Source organism: Choloepus didactylus, chromosome 15 (assembly GCF_015220235.1).
Source record: "Choloepus didactylus isolate mChoDid1 chromosome 15, mChoDid1.pri, whole genome shotgun sequence".
NCBI lineage: Eukaryota > Metazoa > Chordata > Mammalia > Pilosa > Megalonychidae > Choloepus > Choloepus didactylus.
Window position 1 is genome coordinate 73,508,727 of NC_051321.1, and position 24,051 is coordinate 73,532,777.

General features: G+C 38.9%; 1 protein-coding gene across 38 annotated transcripts in view; it reads right to left on the bottom strand.

Annotated features, from left to right (window-relative positions):
• KCNMA1 (potassium calcium-activated channel subfamily M alpha 1) overlaps positions 1 to 24,051 on the bottom strand; it is a 769,155-nt gene that overhangs the window by 171,311 nt on the left and 573,793 nt on the right. The window contains exon 15 of one of the 38 annotated variants that reach the window (XM_037803841.1): positions 4,732 to 4,796. The exons of the other annotated variants lie outside the window; for them this stretch is intronic. Within the exon in view, the coding sequence (XP_037659769.1) occupies positions 4,746 to 4,796 (51 nt within the window). The 3' untranslated portion in view covers positions 4,732 to 4,745. Of the gene's footprint in view, positions 1 to 4,731; positions 4,797 to 24,051 lie in introns of those variants that run through there. 38 annotated transcript variants of the gene reach the window in all.

Below are 24,051 nucleotides of genomic sequence, written 5' to 3' on the forward strand. Positions count from 1 at the left end.
ACATCCCTTTCACAATGTGTTCACTATGTTGCTAATAAATATTATATCCAATATTAAAAATAATGAAAAGATGAACCTTTACCTCAATTGTTGATTACTGATGATATTCTTCAATTAATATGGCTTTAATATGGTTCTTTCAATCATGGTCATTATTTTCATGCCTCTAGGTCTTAATGAAGCTTAGAGCAAATTTTATTGCAGGTGGATCACTAAACTTTTCAAATAAATAGGAACAGATTCTTTGTAGGATAGCAATATGGTTGATGTTTGTTTCAAATGTAGCAAATGCTGTGTTTCACTGATCCATTCAGTCAGCAAATACTTACTGAGCTTATTCTGTATCTTACAATCTGTTCTAGTTGCTGATTAAATCTAATTTTAAAGTTGTACTTGTTTTCCCCAATTTTTCTCTTTGTAGGAAAAAGCACCAGATAGGCCTGACTAAGATCTATCTGATCAGAAAGATCTGACTTTTACTGATTTTTCCCTATCTCTATTCCTGAAAGTTTTCCTTCATGGATGATCTGAAATACTTGAGGACTGAAAATCAAATAACTGGCAACATGAACACAATGTTTCTGGAAAGCAAAACGCCTGTCCCACATCCACATGTAGATTCTCAAGTGGTATTTATGATGCTGATATAATAGCACCCAACCAGTTGTATAAACACTTGGGAGTTTAAAACCATCATCATAACTCTGTGTTTAGTACTTTTAAAACTACTTCCACACAGATTATCAGCATATTTTGGAGGTTTCTGATAAAGGCATTCCACACACACAGATGCACATTTAAATTTTTGTATATATTGTTAATTTAATTATGCTATCATCTTTCTAAAACTGAGAGTCAGTTATCATAAAAAGTCATGAGACCCTTTGACCCTTAGGGATGATAGCAGTGAGCTGTGATATCAGAACCACCTCAGGAACATCAGGAGATCACAAGCCAATCACATCAGAAGGGTCAGGGGAAAAGGACCCAGCATTTTGACTTCATAGCTCATTTCAAACTCAGGAAACAGAACTTCACTCTTTATACCAAGGCAAGGACTGAGATTAGCACCTTCTAGCAAGGGTTATCTTCCTAAGTCTCAAGCATGGCATCTTTGATTTACTTTGAAAAAGCACAAACTAAAGTGCACAATCTTTTTTACCTTTGTTGGCTGTCATGCAATGCATTCTTAGAATAGGAAAAATCATAGTAAAATATGTTGAGTTTTAGAAGTTGTACTTAACAAGGGAAGATGACAGTGAACAAAGAGATCTGCAGAGGATGGAGGGAGTTATTGTTATTATGATTCCCCTTTTACAGGTGATAAAACGGAAGCACAGAGAGGCTAAGTAACCCACTGAAGGTCACAAAGCCATTTAGTGGTACAAACAGGACCCAGAGTCCCTGCTCTTACCACCTACCATATGTCTTCCTAGAGATGATAGGGTAGATCCCTAGGGGCATAGCTGTACTAGGATTTTGGGGGACAGGGAGGATTTGCTACATATAAATACTGAGGGTGGAAATAACCAAGCAGAAACTCATCAAGAACTCAAAATTTCAAACCCTGGAGCCTATGACTTTGTGAGTCCAGGTAAAAGCATAATTCAAACTTCTTCTCAGAGATGAGCAGCATTAATTCTACTATATAAAATACAACCATCCCAGCCTACAACCTCTTTCCCAAAACAGTACATGCTGTCCCCCACATTAGTATTGCTGATGTATTTTTAACAGTAATGTGGATATCCACTTCCCAGCAGAAAAATGCAAGAATGGAACCGAAATGACTTAAGGAAAGGTGCCAAATTAATTTTCCAGCCATTCAGCAATCAAAGGCAAAGCATTTCCTGAGATAGCAATGGATCCTTTGGCTGTAACAAACTCCAGCTGCTTTAGAATACACCTAGCAAAGACGAGCAGGTGCGGTCCGTACTCATCATACACTCACAGAACCTTAAGTGAGAAAAGGGAATTGAGCCATTGGGCTATCTTGTCTATATTTCTCATGGTCTTATTTACCTACCCTTCAATGCCTAATTTTTCAGCCAGTCTACTTTACCTCCCAAGCAAATGGTTTCACACAAATCCACAGGCAGACAGCTTTGCCATCAAATGGACCTTCTGATTGGAAACATCAGCCTTGGCTCCAGGAAAAGTTAACACCTTTCTGATCCCAGATTCTGTAAGCGTTACTAATGGTGGGCCAGTAATGACACCTTTTATTTTTTATGCTTCCGCTGATTAGAGAGAAAGTGTGTTTCTCTAGTGCTAACAGCCCGATGAATGTGAAAAATTCAACTCTCTGGCTGGAGTATGTTACAACCACTGCGATTTCTGCTCCCAGGAAACAGTCTGAACAAACATGTTGATAACAGCCAAATAATTTTACAAAAGTCCATCCCTACCTCCAGCATCACAGACATAATTTCAAAGATTATCATACACCAATCCTTATGTAATTAAAAAAAGTACAGTTTTAATCCAAATGCATGTTATACTATGCAAATCAAAAATAAAGAACTAAAAGGAAATTATAAAAACCAATGGCCATTCTGTTAATAGCTGCAACAAGAAGAGAAAAGACATAACATACACACACTTGTTCCCAATTTTGCCCTAAACTGGTAGTAGGAGGTTGGTGAATTCATAGGCATTTATGACATTTACCATTTGGAAAAAAAAATCTATCTTACTGTTCAATTAATATTCTTCTCTAAAAGATGCAATTTTATCATCGAAATACTTAAGAATTAATTAGCAACAGCTGAGTGGATATTTATACATATAGACTATAAATTGTCACTGTCCTCTATACTGTAACAGTATAAAGCAAAGTAGAGTGACATGAAATGACCTATGTATCTTAGATCCCATAAAAACATATTTATTCCTACAAAAAGAGAGAACACTTGTAGAATGTGTCAAGCCCTTGACTACAATGATAAATATGAAACCAGCATTTATGAGCTTTGGGCTGAAGAGTGGGGGCAGCTTACTAGAATAAGTTGGGTCATTTCTATATGTCCCTGAACGTCATGCACGGACAATGGGAAAAATCTGATTTGATGTTGCATCTCCTTTCCTCATTTGTTGCTGGGAAGAACAAGGCTAATTAAGAAGACTTCATCATTAGGCTTCTTGGATTCTCTCTTTCCTCCTTTATTCCTCCCCTTTGCTCCAATGTCAACAAACTTACCCCAGTTTTTATCAGGGGGCATGTGGCAATCTCCTTCTCCACCCCTTCCCGGCCTCAACATTCTTTGGCGTAACTAAATTCTAAAAGCAACTTGTGTAATTAAATAACAGAATATTTGAATCTCTCTAGCTTAAATACTCACAGGTGCCAACACAGAGCACACTGCCCAGCTTTCTGAACTGGAATAAACCAGTGGCAAAGCTAAAACCAAGAGAGGGTTGCAGAGGAGAGGAGGACCGAAAGGCAGTTTGCACCTTTTCAGAATATATTTATTCCTTGTGCCAAATTGCATATCAATGCTGCACTTCTTGGACGTGGACTCAGGTCTGCCGTCCCTCCTAGAGTAGCATTTGGATTTCAGGGAATCCATAACAATCTGGCATTCCACAATTATGGCCTCTTTCAGACTGCATTTTCCAGAATGTACAAAGAGGGCAAAAGGATCTCAGATTTTTCCAAAGACTTCAGGACAAAAACAATTGCAACAAACTACTTGGGATTTGATGGAATGCCAGATAACTGGTCGCTTCAACACTGAACAGATAAACAAACAACTCCAAAGATTAATTTCAGGGTGGATCTGAGCCAAATCTCGTACCCCGAGACGAGTGGGCTGCAGACTCTCAAATGCGATTTGTTCCATCAGGCATTATGAAAAGCAACCAGCCCACATGAGGTGTTCAGAGAGGGAGGGAGTCACACACAAAAGAATGAGAATACATGGCATTTGCCTCAACACATTCAGATCCTTTCTGAAGAGACAAAGAGTACCAGGGGGCTGAGGTTCAAGGAAGGTTCAGGGTAAGAGGGGTATGAAGACTTTGAAAAACTATTACTGTTTAGAAATTGAAGGAAGTTACCTATGTGGCAAGAAACTGGTACTTGTTTCAGAAGGAGAGGGTTTTCAACCCTCTCCCTCATTTTTCTCTATGATGTAGAAAATGTGTTTATGCTTAAGAGACATCAGACCTTCTTAGAGATTGGCCCATTTACTATCTGTCCAAATAGAAATTTGGTTTTGCAATCTTGCTAATAATAACAACGTCCTCATTTATTCTTCAAATAATAAGGTTCTTAAAATGCCACTAAAAATAATTCTCATCTGGGTAGCCTGAGCAGGAAGTAAATGCTCTCAGGAGGGTCACACAGCCTAGCTGGGGGATTTTCCAGGACAGTGCTTCTCAAACCACTGGAGTTGGTTTTATTTCTAATATGCATCCTTTCACAGACTGATACTTTTGGAAAATCTAATAAAAATTAATTACCCCCCCAAAAAAAAGAAAAAATAAGACATGCAAAGTACAAGCCCCAGATTTTTACCATTAGATTCAAATGACAGAAAATTACTCTTAAAGCTGTAAAAGTTTCTAAGCCTTTATTCTTATTTTCTGTACTTATCTCATCGTGAACCAGTAATGAACAGTTCACGGCCCTGGTCCACAGACCGCCCTTGGAGTTGTGGGGGTCTACAATACGGCCCTGTTGATCTCATGAACCTTACTTCCCACTATTTCCATGAAGTTTCAGAAAAGTGGCAGGATTATGATCAACTAAGATGGCCCAAGGCAAGTTCCCAGAACTTAATCACAGGTGTCACCTGGAAGAAAGAGAGAGGGGAGAGGATTCTGTAGTGTCCTGCTTCAGAATGTAGGTTATATTAAAGGCAGGAATTTTTATCTACATCTCTAATGCCTCCAATATGCATGGTACATAGCAGTAGTTCAACAAATACTCATTGACTGAATGAAATAAATTTGGGAAATACTGGATTGAAGAAAGTTAAATTGGTATTTTGGGAAACAGTGGATTTTTGCTTGCAATGCTCCTTAAATACTCATTTAACATGCCAATATGAATTGTAAATCTCCAAGGGGGAAATATGGTATTTAGTACCAGAATCCTTTATTTCAAGGAGCAGCTCGTGGAGATGGGAAATGCTAATCTGTAAACACCCTCTCCTCGATTTCCCATACTTGAGTTTCTGCTTCCTTTGACCCGTCTGTCAGAAATATACATCTCTCTGGTAATTTTCAGTTGTCAAAATCCGACTCTTTCTATAAAGTTCAAATCATATGCTACTTCATCTGTAAGATCTTACATCTAATTTCCCCAACTTGATGTGCTGTCCCCTGCCTTAAGGAAAATACGATTTGTAACCAACTCCAGCAGAAGTTGTTAGGGCTAAATGAGATAATGGCACAGACTGGTTAGAAGAGCACCTAGCTCTAACTGTTTAGTATGCATTAGTTATCACTAGCTACCGTCATAGTACTTGATCCCTCCATCATATGCTGGTAACTACAATGAAGTTGAGTAAAGGCGGTGCTTCACTGAAGAAAGCCCGATGGTGTCCAGAACGCCTCTGTCATCTGGGAAGGCACATGGCTGGCGTCTGCTGGTCCTTCGCTCCCAGGTTGCATTGCTTCCAGCTTCTAATTCCAGTGGCCTTCTCTTTAAGCGTTTGAGGGTTCTCACTTAGCTCCTCCAGGGTGAACTCTGGGCTTCATCTCTTAGCTTAGAAACGCCAAACATCTGGTTTCAATGGCTATCTCCAAAATGTCTCTGGGAGTTTTCTCTCTAAGCATCTCTCTCAGCTTCTTAAGGACTCCGGTAAACTTACTGAGACCCACCTTGAATGGGTGAGGTCACAGCCCCATGGAAATGATCTAATCAAAAGATCTCATCCACAATTGGGTGGGTCACATTTCCATGGAAACTGTGGCTGATTACATCTACAATTAACTAAGGGAGTGACTTCCACAAGGAGAGAATACAATCTGTTGGATTCAATCAGTTGAAGACTTTTAAGGGAGAAGAGAGAACTTTCATTTTTTTCCTTCAGCCAGCCAGCCTCAAAGACCTTCATCAGAGTTGCCAGCTTGCAGCCTGCCCTATGGAATTTGGATTTGTGCATCCTACCCTACAGAATTTGGACTCATACATCTCCACAGTTGCATGATACACTGTTATAAATCTCGTATTTACAGATGTCTCCTGTTGGTTCTGTTTCCCTAGAGAACCCTAATAATGATCTCCCTCCCTTATCAGAACGATAAGCTCCTTAAGAGAAGGACTGTCTTCTCAACTTCGTAATTTCTAGAATAAGCACAGCACTTTGCATATAAGAGGTTCTCAGCTAACATTTGTTGAGTTGAATTGAGTGAGATAAAGGAAAAAGGGATACAAAGTAAAAAAGCACAATTTTTTTCCAGCCAGCTAACCATAGGTGAGCACTGATAACTTCATGGCATTCAGGGTCACGGCAGGGAAGGAACCAATTCCTGCCTCTACATGCTGAAAAATTCCATACTTTTGGTATATTACGTTGAATTGTGTACCCCAGGGGGGGAAAAAACAAAATAAAGCATGTTCTTAGTCTTAATTCATCCCTGTGGGTGTGAACCCATTGTAAACAGGAAGTTTGAAGACGTTAGTTTTAGATAAGGTGTGGCCCAATGGAACGAGATTGGGACTTAGTCCTGTTAGTGGAAGCTTTATAAAGAGAAAGCCACATGCAGGAGAAGCTGGAAGTCAACAGAACCCAGAACAGAAAGGAGAGGATATCACCATGTGATGGGAAAGTCAAGGAACCCAAGGATGGCTAGCCTGCCACGAAGCTACTGACCCCAGGAGGAGACAAGCAACCAGCCTCCACATGAGCCAATAAATTCCTGTTGTTTAAGCCAGCCAATTATGTGGTATTCGTCACAGCAACCAGGAATCTAAGACACTTGGGAACTAATAGGGAGCATGTAGATTTGGGTCATTTTAAAACTTCCCAGAAAACTTCATACATGGGCAATGTTTTCTGGGAAATTTTGTCATCACAGAATACATTGGACTACTTAACAACTGGCTTATGGTTTTCTGAATTCTAAGTCCCATAGCTGGGAGGCTTGAAATCAAAAACCAGGAACTCTCAAGGACTGGTATATCCTGACCAATCTAACTAAAGGCCTTCTTCCTACTAGCCTAGGGTCCTACTTTCATCCCTATGGAGAGAAATATTCTTTCCTCCCATTTTCTCCTGCCTATGCTGTCTTCCATGTGTGACTTAGCACTCTGCTTTCCCCTTTTCTTCACTGTTTAGATTCCAAAGTAAAGGCAAACACCAATACAGCAGCAAACAGACTGAGCCCAGCAGAGCTTATAGTTGGCAATTTCAGTAAATTCTAAAATTGAAGCCAAAAACAATTTTTGTTTTGTTTTGTTTAAATTAGGAGAAGAGGAAAGGAGTTAGAAAAAGAACATTTCAATTAGCAGAGGAGTCATGAGCTTGCCTTGGATGAGACAACCAACAGCAGAGTTATCCATATTTTTGAAAAATTTTCAATATTTTAGACAGTTTGGTGAGAACCTCACCACATCCAGTGCTGTTAAGATGCAGGATGATTTCTCAGCAGCAGGCACATCTGAGGGCTTACTTAGTACCAGTCCTCTGAGGCTTCCCAAACTATAATGTGTATGTAAATCACCCAGGCATCCTAAGGAAATGCAGTTTCTGAATCCATACTTCTGGGGCAGGGCCTAAGATTCTGCATTTCTAGTAAGATCCCAGAAGATTCTGATGCTGCCCAGCTGTGGACCACATTTTGAGTAGTAAAAAGCTATTCCCACAGATGGTGAAAAACAGAGGATGGAAATTCTCCGTTTATGTCTCTGAGGACCAAAGATTAAGGAAAATCAATTGCAGCCAAAAGGATTTGAGTTAGAGATGAAACAGGAATGCTTTGCATGAAGTATTGCTAAATACTGGAGCCAGTTTATAGGGGAAGTGTGTAGATAATTAGCACATGGTGGGTATCCAAGTGTTTGGGTCGTTGGATAATTAGTCTAAACCATATTTTAAGGCTCCAGATTTATCTACTTAGTCTGTCTCCATTAATCCAATGACCCAGATGATAGCTTAATCTCCATTTTGATGTGGGATGTGTAAATATAGAAAGAAGAACTTGACGATGTATAATTCAATTAAAAATAAAGTTTTGGAAAATGACCCTGATCTGCGTCCGTAATTTCTATTCAATGTTCCAATTTTAGGACACAGTATTGAGTGTGAGGATGAAAACGCTCGCCAACCCAGTCCCATTTTAGTGACAGCAGATTCTGGATACTTATGTCCCCTATCTCTGTACAATATGGCCTAATAAAGTCGAGCCAAAGAGACTGGATTTCATTTCAGAGCAAAGGGTTTGGCCATAAACTTTTGCTTTCTGGCTGAACAGAGCCATTCCAGCCGCGAGCATAAATTCTGCTGGTTTTAGGTATCAGGGTGATTGGGAAGCCAAATGGGTTATTTGTGAGCCAGGTATCAAAGGCAGAGGCACCGCTTTATTGTGTATTCATTGTTATCTGGAAAGTCTCTTGCCAGTTAGAGAATATTTTCACAGGCAGGAAGTTAGAAATTACTTCAGAAATTCCCCTCTGTGGCTTCCCAGAGTGTATTTTGGGCCTCATCAAAAAGACATTTGGTTCAGAGATTGAAAATGGGCAGCCTATAAATTTCTGAGGTATTTAGCTGAGTTGAGCAGCTCCCTTTGAAGGCAGGACCATGATCCTGAGGGCTCACTGGATGTGGCAGCAACGTAGCAAAGTGCCTGGGTACAGGCAGGCTCTGGGTTCAAATCCCAGCCTCGTCTTGTGCCCTTGGGCCAAGGAGCAGAAGCTCTCTAAACCTCAATACCCTTGCTTGTCAAATGAGAGCAGCACAAGTACCTCTCTCCTATAATTGCTGAGCAGGTGAAACGAGGTGCTCAGTATGTAACATAGCACCCGGCAAATGGCTAATGTTTTTGAGTGCCTCTTTCATGACTAATGTGCAGGTGCTTCAATCATATTAAAAGACAGCATGTACTTGAGTGCCTACCTTGTAGATGTTCTGTAAATGTTAGCTATCGTTATAAGTAATGAGTGGTGATGATGATGGTGATATGAGAATATCTCCTCTATTCAGGCAAAGGAACATAAGTCAATTACATGTTGGGTCTGTGATTCATGGTTACTTATTGCTCAGCTACTTCTAGAAAAGGCTAGAACATCACCATCAATAGTTCAATAGTCCTTTGGATTGAGAAGAAGCAAAAAAGTAGCTTGAGTTTGTCCCCAATAAGATAGCAGTATTCCCTGGGAGCTCCGCATCTGACCCCATGGCTTTCCCAGTGGCCAGCAGGCTAACCTGACCTTGAATAGATATGATGATAAGAAGAAGGCAGATAGCTGGAGGAAAGGATGCCATCCCAGTGTAGGATAAGGGTCATGTGTGGTCAGCCCCGGGCCCAAATGACCCTGACAGGTAGAATGAATTAGCCCCTTCTGGTTCTTGGGCAGGACTCGTGTTCCCAGCCCTCAACTGGGTAATTGACTCTCTTCTCTCATCTATCTTCCCAATTGTTGGCTTTGCTTTTTTTTCCAGCCTCACCTCCCAGACTGATTATGAACTGATACCTGGGACATCCTTGGTTCACAGAATTGAGCATGCTATAAATTCATGCTTGCTCAAAGCATTATTTTAAAAAATACTTGTTCAACTTGTATTTGGAGGAGAGTCTGAGCTCTGGGTGGGGTGATACAAGAGCAGAATGACCACTGCTCAGAGCCTTCAGCCTGTACTGCCTCCAGCAAGTCAACTCTGGACCCAAATTTGCATACACTCTTCAGCAAAACCAAAGCTTTACAGTTAATTGGACTCTCCTCATTAGAAGGTGAGTGAGAAAACACATGTTGACACTTGACCATGTTTCCTGGGAGAATGGGACTCATCCCTCCCATCCTAAAGAGCTTACCAAAGGATTCCTTCCAACCATAAACTTTACTTCTCCTGGGAAGAGTTCTGGGAGGTCCCATTTCCTTCTCCTTGTTGCATTTCTAGGAATGTTTTATAGACCAGTATCCCCAGAAAACTGCCAGGCTGGTTGGCTCTCACCCTGATCTTGGCATAAGATGGGAAGAGAGAGAAGACCTGGGATGATCCTGTCTGGGAAAGGAAGAGGTCTCTATGTCACCTGGCTAACTTGTCCAACGAGCAAGTTCAAGGAGATAATATATTTCTATCCCACAGGCAGGACCCAGAAGATTGCTATAGTCAGAGCTCTCTGCAGGTAACTCATTCCAGCAAACAGCTGTTCTCCTTCCAGTCACTATCACTGCAAGGCTCTATCCCAAGCAAGGCTGCATTCACTAGTAGGGCTTTCATTAACAAATGGGAAAGAACAGTCAGCAGAATCTCCACTCGTTGCAGAGGCCTGGGAGAAGCCAGGCAGATGCACTTAGCTCTCACCTATCCGTGCAGAGAAAATCATCTAGCCCTGGGGGATTGGGTTTTTGACAAAAAGGTTGAGGCAGTTGGTGGAACCAGTGCCAATTAAGCTGATGAACAATGCTGCTGCCCTGGAAAATGTATTCAGGCAGAAAATTCTGCTGACTTTGTATCTTACCACAGAGAATCCCAAGGACCTCCCCCAACATCAGTCACTTGCACAATGTTGGCAACACACGACTGCAAGCAATACAGGAAGGGATGCCCTTATGCCCTCCTAGAAGGCGGTTTTATATCAGGCTCATCCCTCTGTCCTCTCTCCTCAGGGACCAAATCCTAACCCACTCAAGTCTCAAAACAAATAAATCCAGATGGTATCACCTTGCTCCTGAGAAGGAAGATGGGGAAAATGTACGTGCTTTCATGCGCTGACAGTCTTTCTAATAATCCTGTCAGCTCTTCCATTTCTTGACAGAGGGCAAGTATGAAGTTCAGAGAGGTTAAGTAACCTTCCCAAGGCTTCTCAGCAAATCATGTCTTAAATCACAGTCATACAACCAGGATCCACTGGCCTATCAATACCTCTGCCCACTACACAGCCATACAACTCCTCTCACACTTGACAAGCGAGGGAGAAAGGGAAGGTAAGGGCTGCGGTAAACAATTTGGATAACGTAATAGTCCATGGTATATCTGCACAGGGGAACACCACTGAAGATCTTTGGGTAATCAGGTAGAAAAAAATCAAATCCCAATTTTTAGGGCGCACCAGACAGTCCTCTTTCATTGGTTGCTTGCTCACGTGGCTATTCAAAGAGAAGAAGAAAATACCCAGTTACTGACAAAAATGGCTTTCTCACTGTCAAACTTTGGCTAAAACAAAAAAACAACAGAAACTCCTCACATGACACCTGTTTTATCACAGTCAAGAGAAAGGAAGAGAAGCTGAGTGATTGTCCTAAAAAGCAATGCCATAACTACAGAAGATAGGAATAAACACCGAGTTCTAAGGGAGACTGACAACAAAGAACTTTTGCCCTCTAAGATCACTGTGCACAGAGATATATGCTACTTCTCAGTGGGCAGAGATGCCCTGTCCATTGACAGGGTATGGGAGAAAGGGAGGAAGGAAGTGATATCTCTCACTCAGATATGTCAAATAATACCATACATTTCCATCTGAGGGCTTGTCCCCTAGTGCACACAGGGTATAGCATCACTTGTATTTCTCTGAACTTGAAACCTAAATCAGTGGGACGGCATCACTCTTGTTACTGTGAAATACATGTGGCAGTTGATGATAAAAACTCCAAAAATTTCACCCCGTTGAAACGTTTTATTGCATGCCATTTTTCAAGATGGCAGATGGATGGCTAAATTGATCTCAGCGCCATTGTACTAGTGTCCCAAAGTTTCTCTAAATCAGTCAAATGAGTTTGAGGTTGAAACAGCCGCTTCACGTTGTTCTATCAGGACATGCTCTGGATTCCACTGTAATGTAGCCAATTGTTTTATTCATAGCCTATGACGAAAAGGTGACTTACCTCGAACTTGCCCCAAAGCAAATGATCATTGAATATGCTAGAAGGACATGATGATGATGGTGCTGCCTTACTGGCAATGTTCTCCCTGGACCAGCTATAGAGGACAAACATTCACTAGAGTTTCTAAAGAAGAATCTGGGTTTCTGGTTCTGGATAATATGAAGTCAACATATTCCACCCTGTCTCTGCTACTGAATGCAACTATAAAGCTATAAATCTCAACTTGCATGGGAAAAGACAATTAGTAGATTCCAGTGCCTAGATGACACAGATACTGGAATTATCTGACAAAAATCTTAAGGCAGCTATTATAAAAATTCTCCAATAACAAAGTGCAAACACCCTCCTAAGGAATTGAAAGACAGAAAATCTCAGCAAAGAAACAATATAGGAAGTAGAATCAACTGGAAATTCTTGAACTGGAAAAATGCAATAACTAAAATAAAACACTCACTGAATTGGCTCAATAGCAGAATGGAGATGACAGAGGAGAGTCAATGAACTTAAATATAATCAGTATAAACTACGCATTTTGAAAAACAAGGAGAAAAAGATTGAAAAATTGTACAGAACCTTAAGGTCCTTTAAGGCATTAGAAAAAGGTCCAGCATTTGTATCATTAGGAATCCCAAAAGAAGTGGAAAAAAATTATGGGGCAGAAAAAAAAATTGAAGAAATAGCAGGCAAAAACTTTCCAAATTTCACAAAAGACAAACCTAAACATTCAAGAAACTCAATGACTCTAGTAGGATAAACTCAAAGGAATTATGCCCAGATACATTGTAGTCAGATGAATGAAAACTAAGGACAAAGAGAAAATCCTGAAAACAACCAGAGAAAAATGACTCATTACTCACATGTTAACAAAATTAAAATGACTAGGATTTCTTCTCAGAAACAATGGAGGCAAGAAGGCAGAACAGTATTTTTAAAGTGATGAAAGAAACGTCAACCTAGAATTCTGTATTCCACCAAAAATATCCTTGAGGAATGAGGATAAAATAAAGACATTCTCAGATGAAGAAAATGGTATTTGTTGCCAGCAGACTTGCTCTAAAAGACTTGCTAAAGGATTTTCTTCTAACACAACAGAAAAGATACAGACCAAAAGGGAGGTTGGAGCATCAGGAAAGAAGAGAGAACAACAGAAATTGTAAATATCTGGATAACTATAAAAGACTGTTCATCTCTTGAGTTCTTCAAAATGTTTAATAGTTGAAAGCAAACATAACATTGTCTGATGAGGTTTTCAATGTATGTAGATGTAATTCTATTTCAACTGAAAAGGCGGGAGGGTAAACAGACCTATATGTAGGTAAGATTTCTATGTTACACTTGAAGAGGCAAAATACTGATTCTAAGTAGACTTGAAAAGTTCTAAGTAGATATATATACACACACACACATACTCATATACATATATATATAATAATCCCAAGGAAAACCAGTAAAAAAAGTATAAAAGATATAATAAAAACACTATAGATAAAATGGAATACTAAAAGAATGTTCAAAATAACCCCAAAGAAGAAAGGAATGGGGAGGGCATAGAACTAAAACCAAGGAAACAAGCAGAAAATGCATAATAAAATATGAGACTTACATTCAAATATATTATTAATTACATCATGTATAAATGCTCTAACATACCAGTTAACAAACAGAGATTGTCACAATGGACTTTAGAAAATAGCCCAACTATATTCTTTCTATAAGAAACTCATCTAAAATTTATTAATATATGTAAGTTCAAACAAAACGATGGGAAAAGCTATAACTTTCCCATGAGAACATTTATTGAAAATAAAGCTTGAGTGGCTATATTAACATCAGATAAGGTGGACTTCAGAACAAAGAAAATTGCCAAGTGTAAATAAGGGCATTACATTATTATAAAAAGGTCAGTTCACCAAGAAAACATAGCAATCTCAAATGCATATATACTCAACACTAGACTTTCAAAATACGTAAAGCAAAACTGACAGTACTGCAATAGACAAATCCGCAGTTTTTGTCTTGGAGACCTGGACTCCTTAGCAATAGGTAGAACTGAGAGACAGAAAATCAGCAAGGATATAGGAGAACTGAACAACTCCATCAACCAATCGTTCTAATTGACATTTATTGAACACTCTACTCAACAACAGCAGAACACACTTTCTTTTAGAGCTTACATCACATTCACGAAGGTAAACCACATTCTGGGCCATAAAGCACACCTTAACAAATTTAAAAGACCTAAAATCATGCAAAGTAGTTTCTCAGACAATAATGGAATCAAATAACAAATCAATAACATAAAGATAAGAATAGATCCAAATACCTGTAAATTAAGCAACACAATTATAAAGAATCCATGGATCAATGAAGTCTCAAGTGAAAAAAGAAAATATTTTAAACCAAATGAAAATGAAAATACAGCATACCAAAATTTGTGAGATGCAGCTAACGCAGTGTTTAGAAGGAAATACACAGCATTAAAGGCGCATATTAGAAAAGAAGAAAAGTCAAATTGATCATCTAAGCTTCCATCTTAAGAAACTAGAAAAAAAGAGCAAAATAAGGCTGAAGCAAAGAGAGAGGAAAAAAAAAATAAAGATTAGACCATAAATCAATAAAATTGAAAACAAAAAAAATAGAGAAAATAATGAAACAAAAAACTGCTTCTTTGGAAAGATGAGTAAAATGTAGATCTAGTGAGATTGACAGAGAAAACAAATATAAGATATAAAATTCAAAATCATGAATGAAGGACCAGTTATCACCACAGACCCTGCACACATCAAAAGAATAATAATAGAATACTATGAACAACTCTATGCACATAAATTTAAAAATTCATATGAATTGGACTAATTCCTACAATAACCTCAAACTGCCAAAACTAATACAAGATTAAATAGATAACCTGAATAGTCCTATAAGTATCAAAGAAATTAAATTTGTATTTAAGAAACTTCAGAAAATGAAATCCAGGCCTCAATGAGGTGAATTCTACTATACGCGTAAAGAAGAAATAACACCAGTTCTAAATGATCTTTTCCAGAAAATAGAAAAGAAATGCTTCCCAACTCATTTTATGAAGCCAACATTACTCCAATACCAAAATTAGACAAACACAGTTTAAGAAAATTATGTACCAATATCTCCCACAAGTACATACACAAAAATCCTCATAATATATTAGTAAGTCATATCAGCCAATATTTTAAAAGGAATAATCACACTATGACCAAGAGGGGTTTATCCTGAGAAAGCAAGGTGGCTGGTTCAATGTTCTAAAATCAATCAATGTGAGCTGCCATTTTAACAATCTAAATAAGCCTGAAGTACAACATGATCATATAAGCTGATATGGAAAAAGCATTTGGAAATTCAACATCCATTCATGAAAAAAACTCTCAGCAAACTAGGAATAGAAAGGAACATCCTCTACCTCCAAAGAAGGACATCTATCTACAAGCCACCAAGAGTTAATATCATATGTAACGATCAAAGACGGAATGCTTTCTCCTCTAAGCCTGGGAATAAGGCAAAGGGAGTCCACTGTCACCGTCCCATCCCCATTCAACATCCTACTAGAAGTCCAGGCAGGACAATATGGTTGTGCAATACACGGCCAACAAAGAAAAATAAGTTGTATTTCTACATACCACCAATGAACAATGAGAAACTGATTTTTAGAATACCATTTATAATAGCTCCCCCGAAATGTCATACTTAGGTATGACTCTAACAAAACACTTTACAGAACCTGTATGCTGAAAACTGCAAAGCCCTGATGAAAGAAGTCAAAGAAGATCTAAATAGACAGAGAACTACCTTGCTTGTGGATGAGAAGACTCAACGTAGTAAAGATGCCATTTCTCCCCAAAAGTGATCTTTTCCAGTCAAAATCCCAATAGGATTTTTTTTTTTTTTGTAAATGAAGACTAGCTGATTCTAAAATTTATATGGAAAGGGAAACACACCGGAATAGCCAAAGTAATTTTTTAAAAAAGAGCATATTTGGAGAATTCACACTACACAATCCCACTGCACCAATATAAACAGCATATTATTGGCTAAGGAACAGACAAGCAGATGAAGGGTTACAGGACAGACAAGGATTTGATACTCTAGAAGCAGATCCACACTAATATGGCCAACTGATTTTTGACAAAGTTGAAAAAGCAATTCCGTGGAAAAAGCATTAACTTTTCAACAAATGGCTGAATTGGCTATACATATTTTAAAAAAAATGAACCTCAGTCTAAACGTCACACACTATACAAAAATAACTTTAAATGGATTATACATTTAAATGTACAACAAAATTATAAAACTCTTAGGGGAAAAAAAAAAAGAAATTTTCATGACCTTGGGGAAGTCAAAGCGTTCTTAGATATGACACAAAGAGCATGATCCATAAAAGAAAAGTGTGACAAATTATACTTCATCAAATTGTAAAACTTGTTTTTCCTGGCTATTAGTTTTTTAACAGCTTTTCTGAGATATTAATTTACGTACCATGGAGTAAACCCATTTAAAGGACAAAAATTTTGTGTGTGTGTATTTACAGAGTGATGCAACCATCACTATAATCTAATTATAGAAATTTTCATCTCCCCCCACAAGAAACCACGTATGCTTCAGTCCAGATACACAATCACAGGCCTGAGCAAACAATAATCTAATTTCTGTCTCATCGGATTTGCCTATTCTAGACATGTCATATAAACAAACGATACGTGGTATTTAGTGACTGGCTTCTTTCACATAGCACAGTGTTTTCGATGTTCATTTTCAAGCATGTATCGGTACTTCATTCCTTTTTGTTGGCAAATACTATTTCACTGTATGGCTATACCACATTTTATTTCTCTATTCATCAGCTGATGCACACATGAGCTGTTTCTAATTTTTGGCTATTATAAATGCTGCTGCTATGAAACACATGTGGAAGTTTTATGTCAACATGTGGTGGGCTGAGCAATGGCCCCCAAAGACATCCACACCCAAATCCCTGGGACCTCTGAACATTGCCTCATATGCCAAAGGAACTCTGAAAATGTAATTAAGTTAAAGATCCTGAGATGGGGAGATTTTCCTGGGTTACATGAGTTGGCCTAAATGTAACCCTTGTAAAAGGAAGGCAGAGGCAAATCTGACTCCAGAAGAGCAAGTGGGAGATGTGACCGTGGAAGCGAGAGTTTGGAGTGAAGTGAGGGAGTCATGAGCCAAGGAATGCAGGCCACCTCCAAAACCTGGAAATGAAAAAACCAGATTCTTCCCTGGCTTCCGAAAGGAACTGGCCCTACTGACACCTTGACTTTAGCCCACTGAAACTGATTTCAGATTTCTGGCCTCCAGAAGTCTAAGAATATATGTATGTTGTTGAAGCCACTAAGTTTTAGTACTTTATTACAGTAGCCATGGAAAACTAATACAGAATTTCATACCTGGAAGCAGAGTGCTCTGGAAAAAAATACCTGAGAATTATGAAGAACATGATAGAAAAAGCCTATATTGCCTTAGACTGTTAGACACATGGATATTATTGCCTCCACTAGTGAGGGCTCAGAAAAAGTCAGGAATGCAGTAAAGGGAATACAGAAATCATCACAAACAGATAGTCTGGAAAAAATGTGGCCTTTAAAGTTGCTGCTTGTGAAGATTCAGAAGGAAATGAAGAATACGTCATTAGTAACTAAGGAAAAATCCTTGTTATAAAAGTGGCAGAAAGTTTACCTGAATTGTGTCTTACACAATATGGAAAGCAAAGCTTCTAAACTATCAGCATGGATAATTAGCTGAGGAGATTTCCAAGGAGTGTTGAAGGTACAGCCTTACTGCTTAGTGCAAAATGCAAGAGAAAAGAAGTAAATGAAGGAAGAACTATTAAGCAAGCAGGGACCAGGACTTGATAATTTGGGAAATTCTCAAATTATCTATGGTGCAAGAGATGTTAAAATTAGAATATTTGCTGGCAGGGAAGCATGCTCTGGAGAGAAAGCCAAGGTTGTGGCTGAGAACCTTTGCCAAGTACCTCAGAAGAATCTAAAAGTCATAGCATTCCACCACCCAGATGGCTCTTTAAAGAGATAAGGCATGCTACTCACAGATCCCCTCAACCATCTCAGGAGAAGCCAGGAATACAAATGGGATCACCCAGAAAAATTCATGGAGGACCTTCCTATGCAATTAAGTAAATCCCCATGACATGCACAGGAGACTCACAGGGTTTTTGAGGATATTACAGGAGCAAAAACACTGACAATATGGACTGAAGAGGACACAAAAAGAATGAGAGATGTCAGACTCCCAAAATTCTACATGCATGAGACATGCTGATAAAAGTACTCATCCACACACGTGTTACCCTTTAAGAAAAAGAAACGATAAATCCGACACTGGAGCTCTCATTCCAGAGGATGGAGCCTTGAAGCACAGAGGTCAAAGCCTCAAACAAAAGGACTATTTCCAGGCTTTAAAACCTAATGGAGGCAAGGCAAGATGGTGGCATAGGGAGGTATGGAATTTAGTTAGTCCTCTAGAGCGGCTAGTAAACAGCCAGGAACAACTAGTAAATAGTCTGGAACAACTGTTTGGGGGATGTCTGTGACTGGGTGAACATTGTACACCAATCTGGAATGGGTGAAATGGCTGAGACCACAGTGTAGAACTGTAAGTAAAGCCCCCCAAATGGCAGAGCTGGTGACCCTCCCCCACTGGCACAGCAGGCTGACTTTGAACCCTCCCCAGTGGGAAAAAGAAGCAGTCTCTGCTGGAAGCAAGGGCAGGTAACTCAGCCAGGCTCCTATCACAGGTTTAATTAACAAAGTTGGACTACTGAATACAAGCTATGAGCACAGATAAACCCAGAGCAAGCCAGAAAAGAACACTGAGGTCTTTAATGGCAGAGAGGAGGTGAGACCGACACAAAAAATTTAAAAATAAATGAATGAATGAATGAATGAATGAATGAATGAAAACAGAGGCTTTTGGAGTTAGCTGAGCTCAGAATACTGGAAAAGGGCTGTGCCCCAAGAAAAGAGACACATAGATATGGATACAAATTCTGGCTCTTATCTGGCAAAACTGGGGGACTTGGGACTGGCTCTGAAAAGGGGATTTTTTTCTCTCTTTTTTTAAACTGTTCTAAGCAGTTCTTTAGAGAAAGCCTCAGGCATTTTCAATTGTCAGAGCTGACCCAGGCAAAGGTGGAATTAAGATAGGTCTGAGAGACAAAATAAGGGGTCAAATGAAGGAGATAATTCCTTAAAGGGTGTATCTTCCCCCAAGAAAAGGGGTGTGGCTGGCCTCCTTCAGAGAATTCAGACTTCAGGGGCTGAGAAACAAAACACAAAGGGATTAAGCTTGCTTTAAGCATGCCTCTGGCAGGGACAGGGTCTGCTGAGAATTAAAGGCACCACAACTCATTACACCAGTCAGGAACTGTGGGCTGACAGGCACCACCTGTTGGGCAGGACAGGAAAAGCACAGAGTCTAGAGGCCTCACAGGAAAGTCTGACAACCTCCTGAGTCTCATCCTCAGGAAACTTGATACTGATTACACCCTCCTCCTGAGACCAGAGCCTGTCTGGTCTGGGAAAATCTGTTTGGGGTTGATCATATCTGGGTAGAGCCGCCTCAAAACAAAACAAAAGAAGGTTCCAGAATAACAAGAGCTGAGAAACAGTGATCAGTTAAACAAAAGCAATGCTAGAGGTCTAGAATAAGATGAACCGAACACCAAAGAACAGATAGAGAACAAAGCAAACCAACAAGAAAACCGTTGGTAAAACAGGGAAAACAACCTATAGAATAAACCAATCCAAGAAACAAGATGCCTAGACACCACCAACAACAACAACAAAAAAAATAAGTCACACTAGGAAAAACAAAGATATGGCCCAGTCAAAAGAACTAACACTTTAAATGAGATACAGGACTTGAAACAGCTAATTAAATATATTCAAACAAACATGATAAAGCATTTCAAAATCAAATCAAGGAGCTGGGGGAAGATATGGCAGAAGTGATGAAGGATATAAAGAAGACAATGGACAAACGTAAGGAAGAACTTGAAAGTCTGAAAAAACAATTGGCAGAATTTATGGAAAAGAAAGGCACAAAAAAGGAGATGAAAACTAGAAGACAGTTTTCTAGTGAACTAGAAGACAGAACACCTGAAATCCTACATACAAAAGAACAGGGAAAAGAATGGAAAAATATGAGCAGGGTGCTCAGAGAATTGAATGACAACATGAAACACATGAATATACATGTCATAGTGTCCCAGAAGGTGAAGAAAAGGGAAAGGGGGCAGAAAGAATAATGGAGGATATAATCACTGAAAATAAATTTCCCATCTGTGCTGGTTATGATATATTATGTCTTCCAGAAAAGCTATGTTCTTTAATACAATCTTGTAGGTACAGACTTATTAGTCTTGATTAGGGTAGAACCTTTTGACTGAATGTTTCCATAGATGTGACCCACTCAACTGTAAGTGAGAACTCTGATTTAATTATTTTCATGGAGGTGTGCTCCCCGCACATTCAGGGTGGATCTTGATTAGTTCACTGAAGTATACAAGAGAGCTCAAGAGCCGAAACACACACTGACACTTGGAGATGCTTGGATATGCAGACAGGACATTTGGAGGTGCTAAGCTAAGAAATGAAGCTCAGAGTTTGCCCCAGGAGAGCTAAGAGAGGATTCCCAGACACTTAGAAACACCCTGGGAGAAAGAAGCAAGGATGCACAGGAGCTGATAGAGAGGAGCTAAGACAGAAGCCCAGAGACATTTTGGAGAAAGACATTTTGGTGAAAGCGATTTTGAAACATAACCCAGGAGCAAAAGATAAGCAGACACTGGACACATGCCTTCCCAGTTGACAAAAGTATTCTGGACACCATTAGCCTTCCTTCAGTGAAGGTATCCTCTTCTTGATACCTTAGTGTGGACACTTTAATGGCCTCAGAACTGTAAATCTGTAGCCTAATAAATCCCCTTTATAAAAGACAATTCATTTCTGGTATTTTGCATAATGGCAGCTCTAGCAAACCAGAACACCATTTCTTATGAAAGACATAAAATTACAGATCCAAGAAATGCAGCATATCCCAAAGAGAATAGACCCAAATAGACCTACTCCAAGACACTTACTAATATGACTGTCAAATGTCAAAGAGAGAATTCTGAAAGTAGCAATAGAAAAGTGATCCATCACATAGGAGGCAAGCTCAATAAGATTATGTGCAGATTTCTCAGCAGAAACCATGGAGGCAAGAAGGAAGTTATATGATGTATTTAAGATACTGGAAGAGAAAAACTGCCAACCAAGAATTCTATATCCAGCAAAGCAGTCCTTCAAAAATAAGGGAGAGATTAAAATATTTTCTGACAGACACAAGAAAGTTTGTGAACAAGGGGCCTGCTCTACAAGAAATACTAAATGGAGCACTAAAGGCAGATAAGAAAAGACAGGAGAGAGAGAGAGGTTTGGAGGACAATATAGAAATGAAGACTACCAGTTAGTGTAAAAAGAGAGAGAGAGGAAAAAATAAAAATGAAGTAAGATAGGACATATAAAATACAAAAGACAAAATGGTAGATAGTAGCACAATATTGTAAGTAAACTAAACAAAGCTGAGAGTTGGGTTGGAAGAAGAGGGCTAGGGGCATGTAAGACACAGAAGGAAAGACAGAAGATAAGGACTGGGGCTGTATAACTCAGAGAAACCTAGAGTGGACAATGAGGGTGATTAAATGTACAAATATCAGAATGTTTTTACATGAAGGAGAGCAAATGAATGTCAACATTGCAAGGTGTTAAAAATACAGTCAATGCAAATTAGAGTCTACAATTAACAATAATATTGTGATATACTTCCATGGCAAGATACAGAGCTACATGTCAATAAGAAGGGGATATAAGGGAGGGGTATGGGATTCTTGGTGTTGTTGTTGTTGTTTCTCCGTTTAATTTTATTTTATTTTTTATTTCTTTAAATTTTATATTCATTTTTTTCCTCTTCTTTCTTTGAAGAAAAATGGAAATGTCCTCATAGAGACACAATCTATATGGGGAATGCATAACTATGTGAATAGACAAGGAACCATTGATTACTTAGGATGGACTGTATGCTGTATGAATAAAACTGCTTAAAAAATAAACAGATACAATTGCTGGAGAAAATGTGGAGAGAGGGATGTACCTATTCACTGTTGATAAGGAAGTAGAATGGTGCAGCCCATATGGAGGACAGAGTGGTGGTTCCAAACAAGGCCAAGTATGGGTTGACATATGATCCTGCAACCCTGTTATTAGGTATATATTGGAAGAACTGAAAACAAGGACATGATTGGACATTTGCAAACTGGTATCTATGGCAGAAGTATTCACAATTTGCAATGGGTGGAAGTGGTCTGAGGGTACAGCGACTAATGAACAGAAGGGTGAACTGGGGTGTATGCATATAATGGAATACTGAGTGGCAGCAAGAAGGAATGAAGTTGTGAAGCATGCCACCTAGATGACTGAACCTTGAGGACAGTATGTTGAGGTAACATAGGCAGAAACAAAGAGACTATTATAACACCTCACTAATATGGACTAAATATAATGTGCAAACTCTGATAATTGAATCTGAGAGCAGATGTTATCAGGGGAAGGCTTATTGTAAAAGGTCCTAGACTTTTACAAGTCTTACAGCAGTCTATTCTCAAGCTGTTGCAGTTATTTCTAAATTCTGAGATACTGGGCTCTTTGTATACAACCTGGTCATTCCCTGGAACTTCAGGTATCTATGTGACACATGAGACTCAGAGCTAGAGTTCTGCAGCTATAAAAATCCCTATTACCCATACAGCAATTGTTAAAAAAAAAAAAAGCTGAAAAAGAGATCAGACTTCAATTAAAAGTATGAATGAAGCTGATCTGGTTATGACTAAGGCAAATCAAACTAAATGGCAAAGGACAATACTGATGGAATTTTTTTTTTTTTGTTTTCGTTTTTTTTTATTATTTAGAGAATACTTTATTAGTCTCTGTAATCAAACCCATGTAGATAAGACCTTACATATTTAATACAGTGCATTACCCCTGTACAAATGGAAAAAATTTAAATTTAATGTTTCTAGACCAATATGGCTGTTAATTTCTGTACAATGCCAACTCAACACAGTACAACTGGGATACTTTTTCCAAAGTTGACAGCACAGCTAAAGTTTCCAAAGATTCAAATTATATATGTGTGTGTGTGTGTGTGTGTGTGTGTGTGTGTGTATGTATATATATATAAAAAGACCAATAGCAGTATGTTATGCATCAATAGCAGCAACAGCTTTTCCAGGTTCTGCAGTCATCTGAACAAAATCATAGAGACATCCAGCATACTCCATTAAAAAAAAAGAGAAACAAAAAAAGTAAAAAATAAAAATCCCAGAAAACAGCAAGTTCTGTTACTGTTATGGTACCTGACACCCATTTTTTATTAGCTTCTCAATCATCATTGGGAAAGAAAACATTCTAGAATAACATCATTAAAAACAGGTCTGATATAGCATGGTCACTACTACCTATCATAAAGCAGGTACAAGATATTTTACATTCACAGAGGTATAATACAGTATTGTCCTACATCTATAATACTAAAGGATATAATTAAAAAAGCATTATTTGAGACTTGATTCTACTTTTCCAGCAGAGGGCCCAAAGGTTGGTGTGACACAGCTCTGGTGAAGAAATGCACCTTAGATAGGATTTTCTTTAATTAGCGGCACAGTTCTAAGGACGTTGCTCTTCATGAACATCGGCTAAAAACCGTTTTAAAAAAACAAACAAAAAATATTTGATGCATACAAAGATGATGGAGTGGAGGCAAGCAGGACTCAACCTAACTAATATTTTGCCATATTTGTCATGTTCGAATGCTGAGTGCTCCATTGAAGAAAGGAGAGGCCAAGTAGCAATTCAAAGCTTCGGGCCACAACCAAAACACAGCATCATTTTAAACAGAAGCAGTAGCCAAACACTGCCCATTTGGAGATATTCAAGGATGCG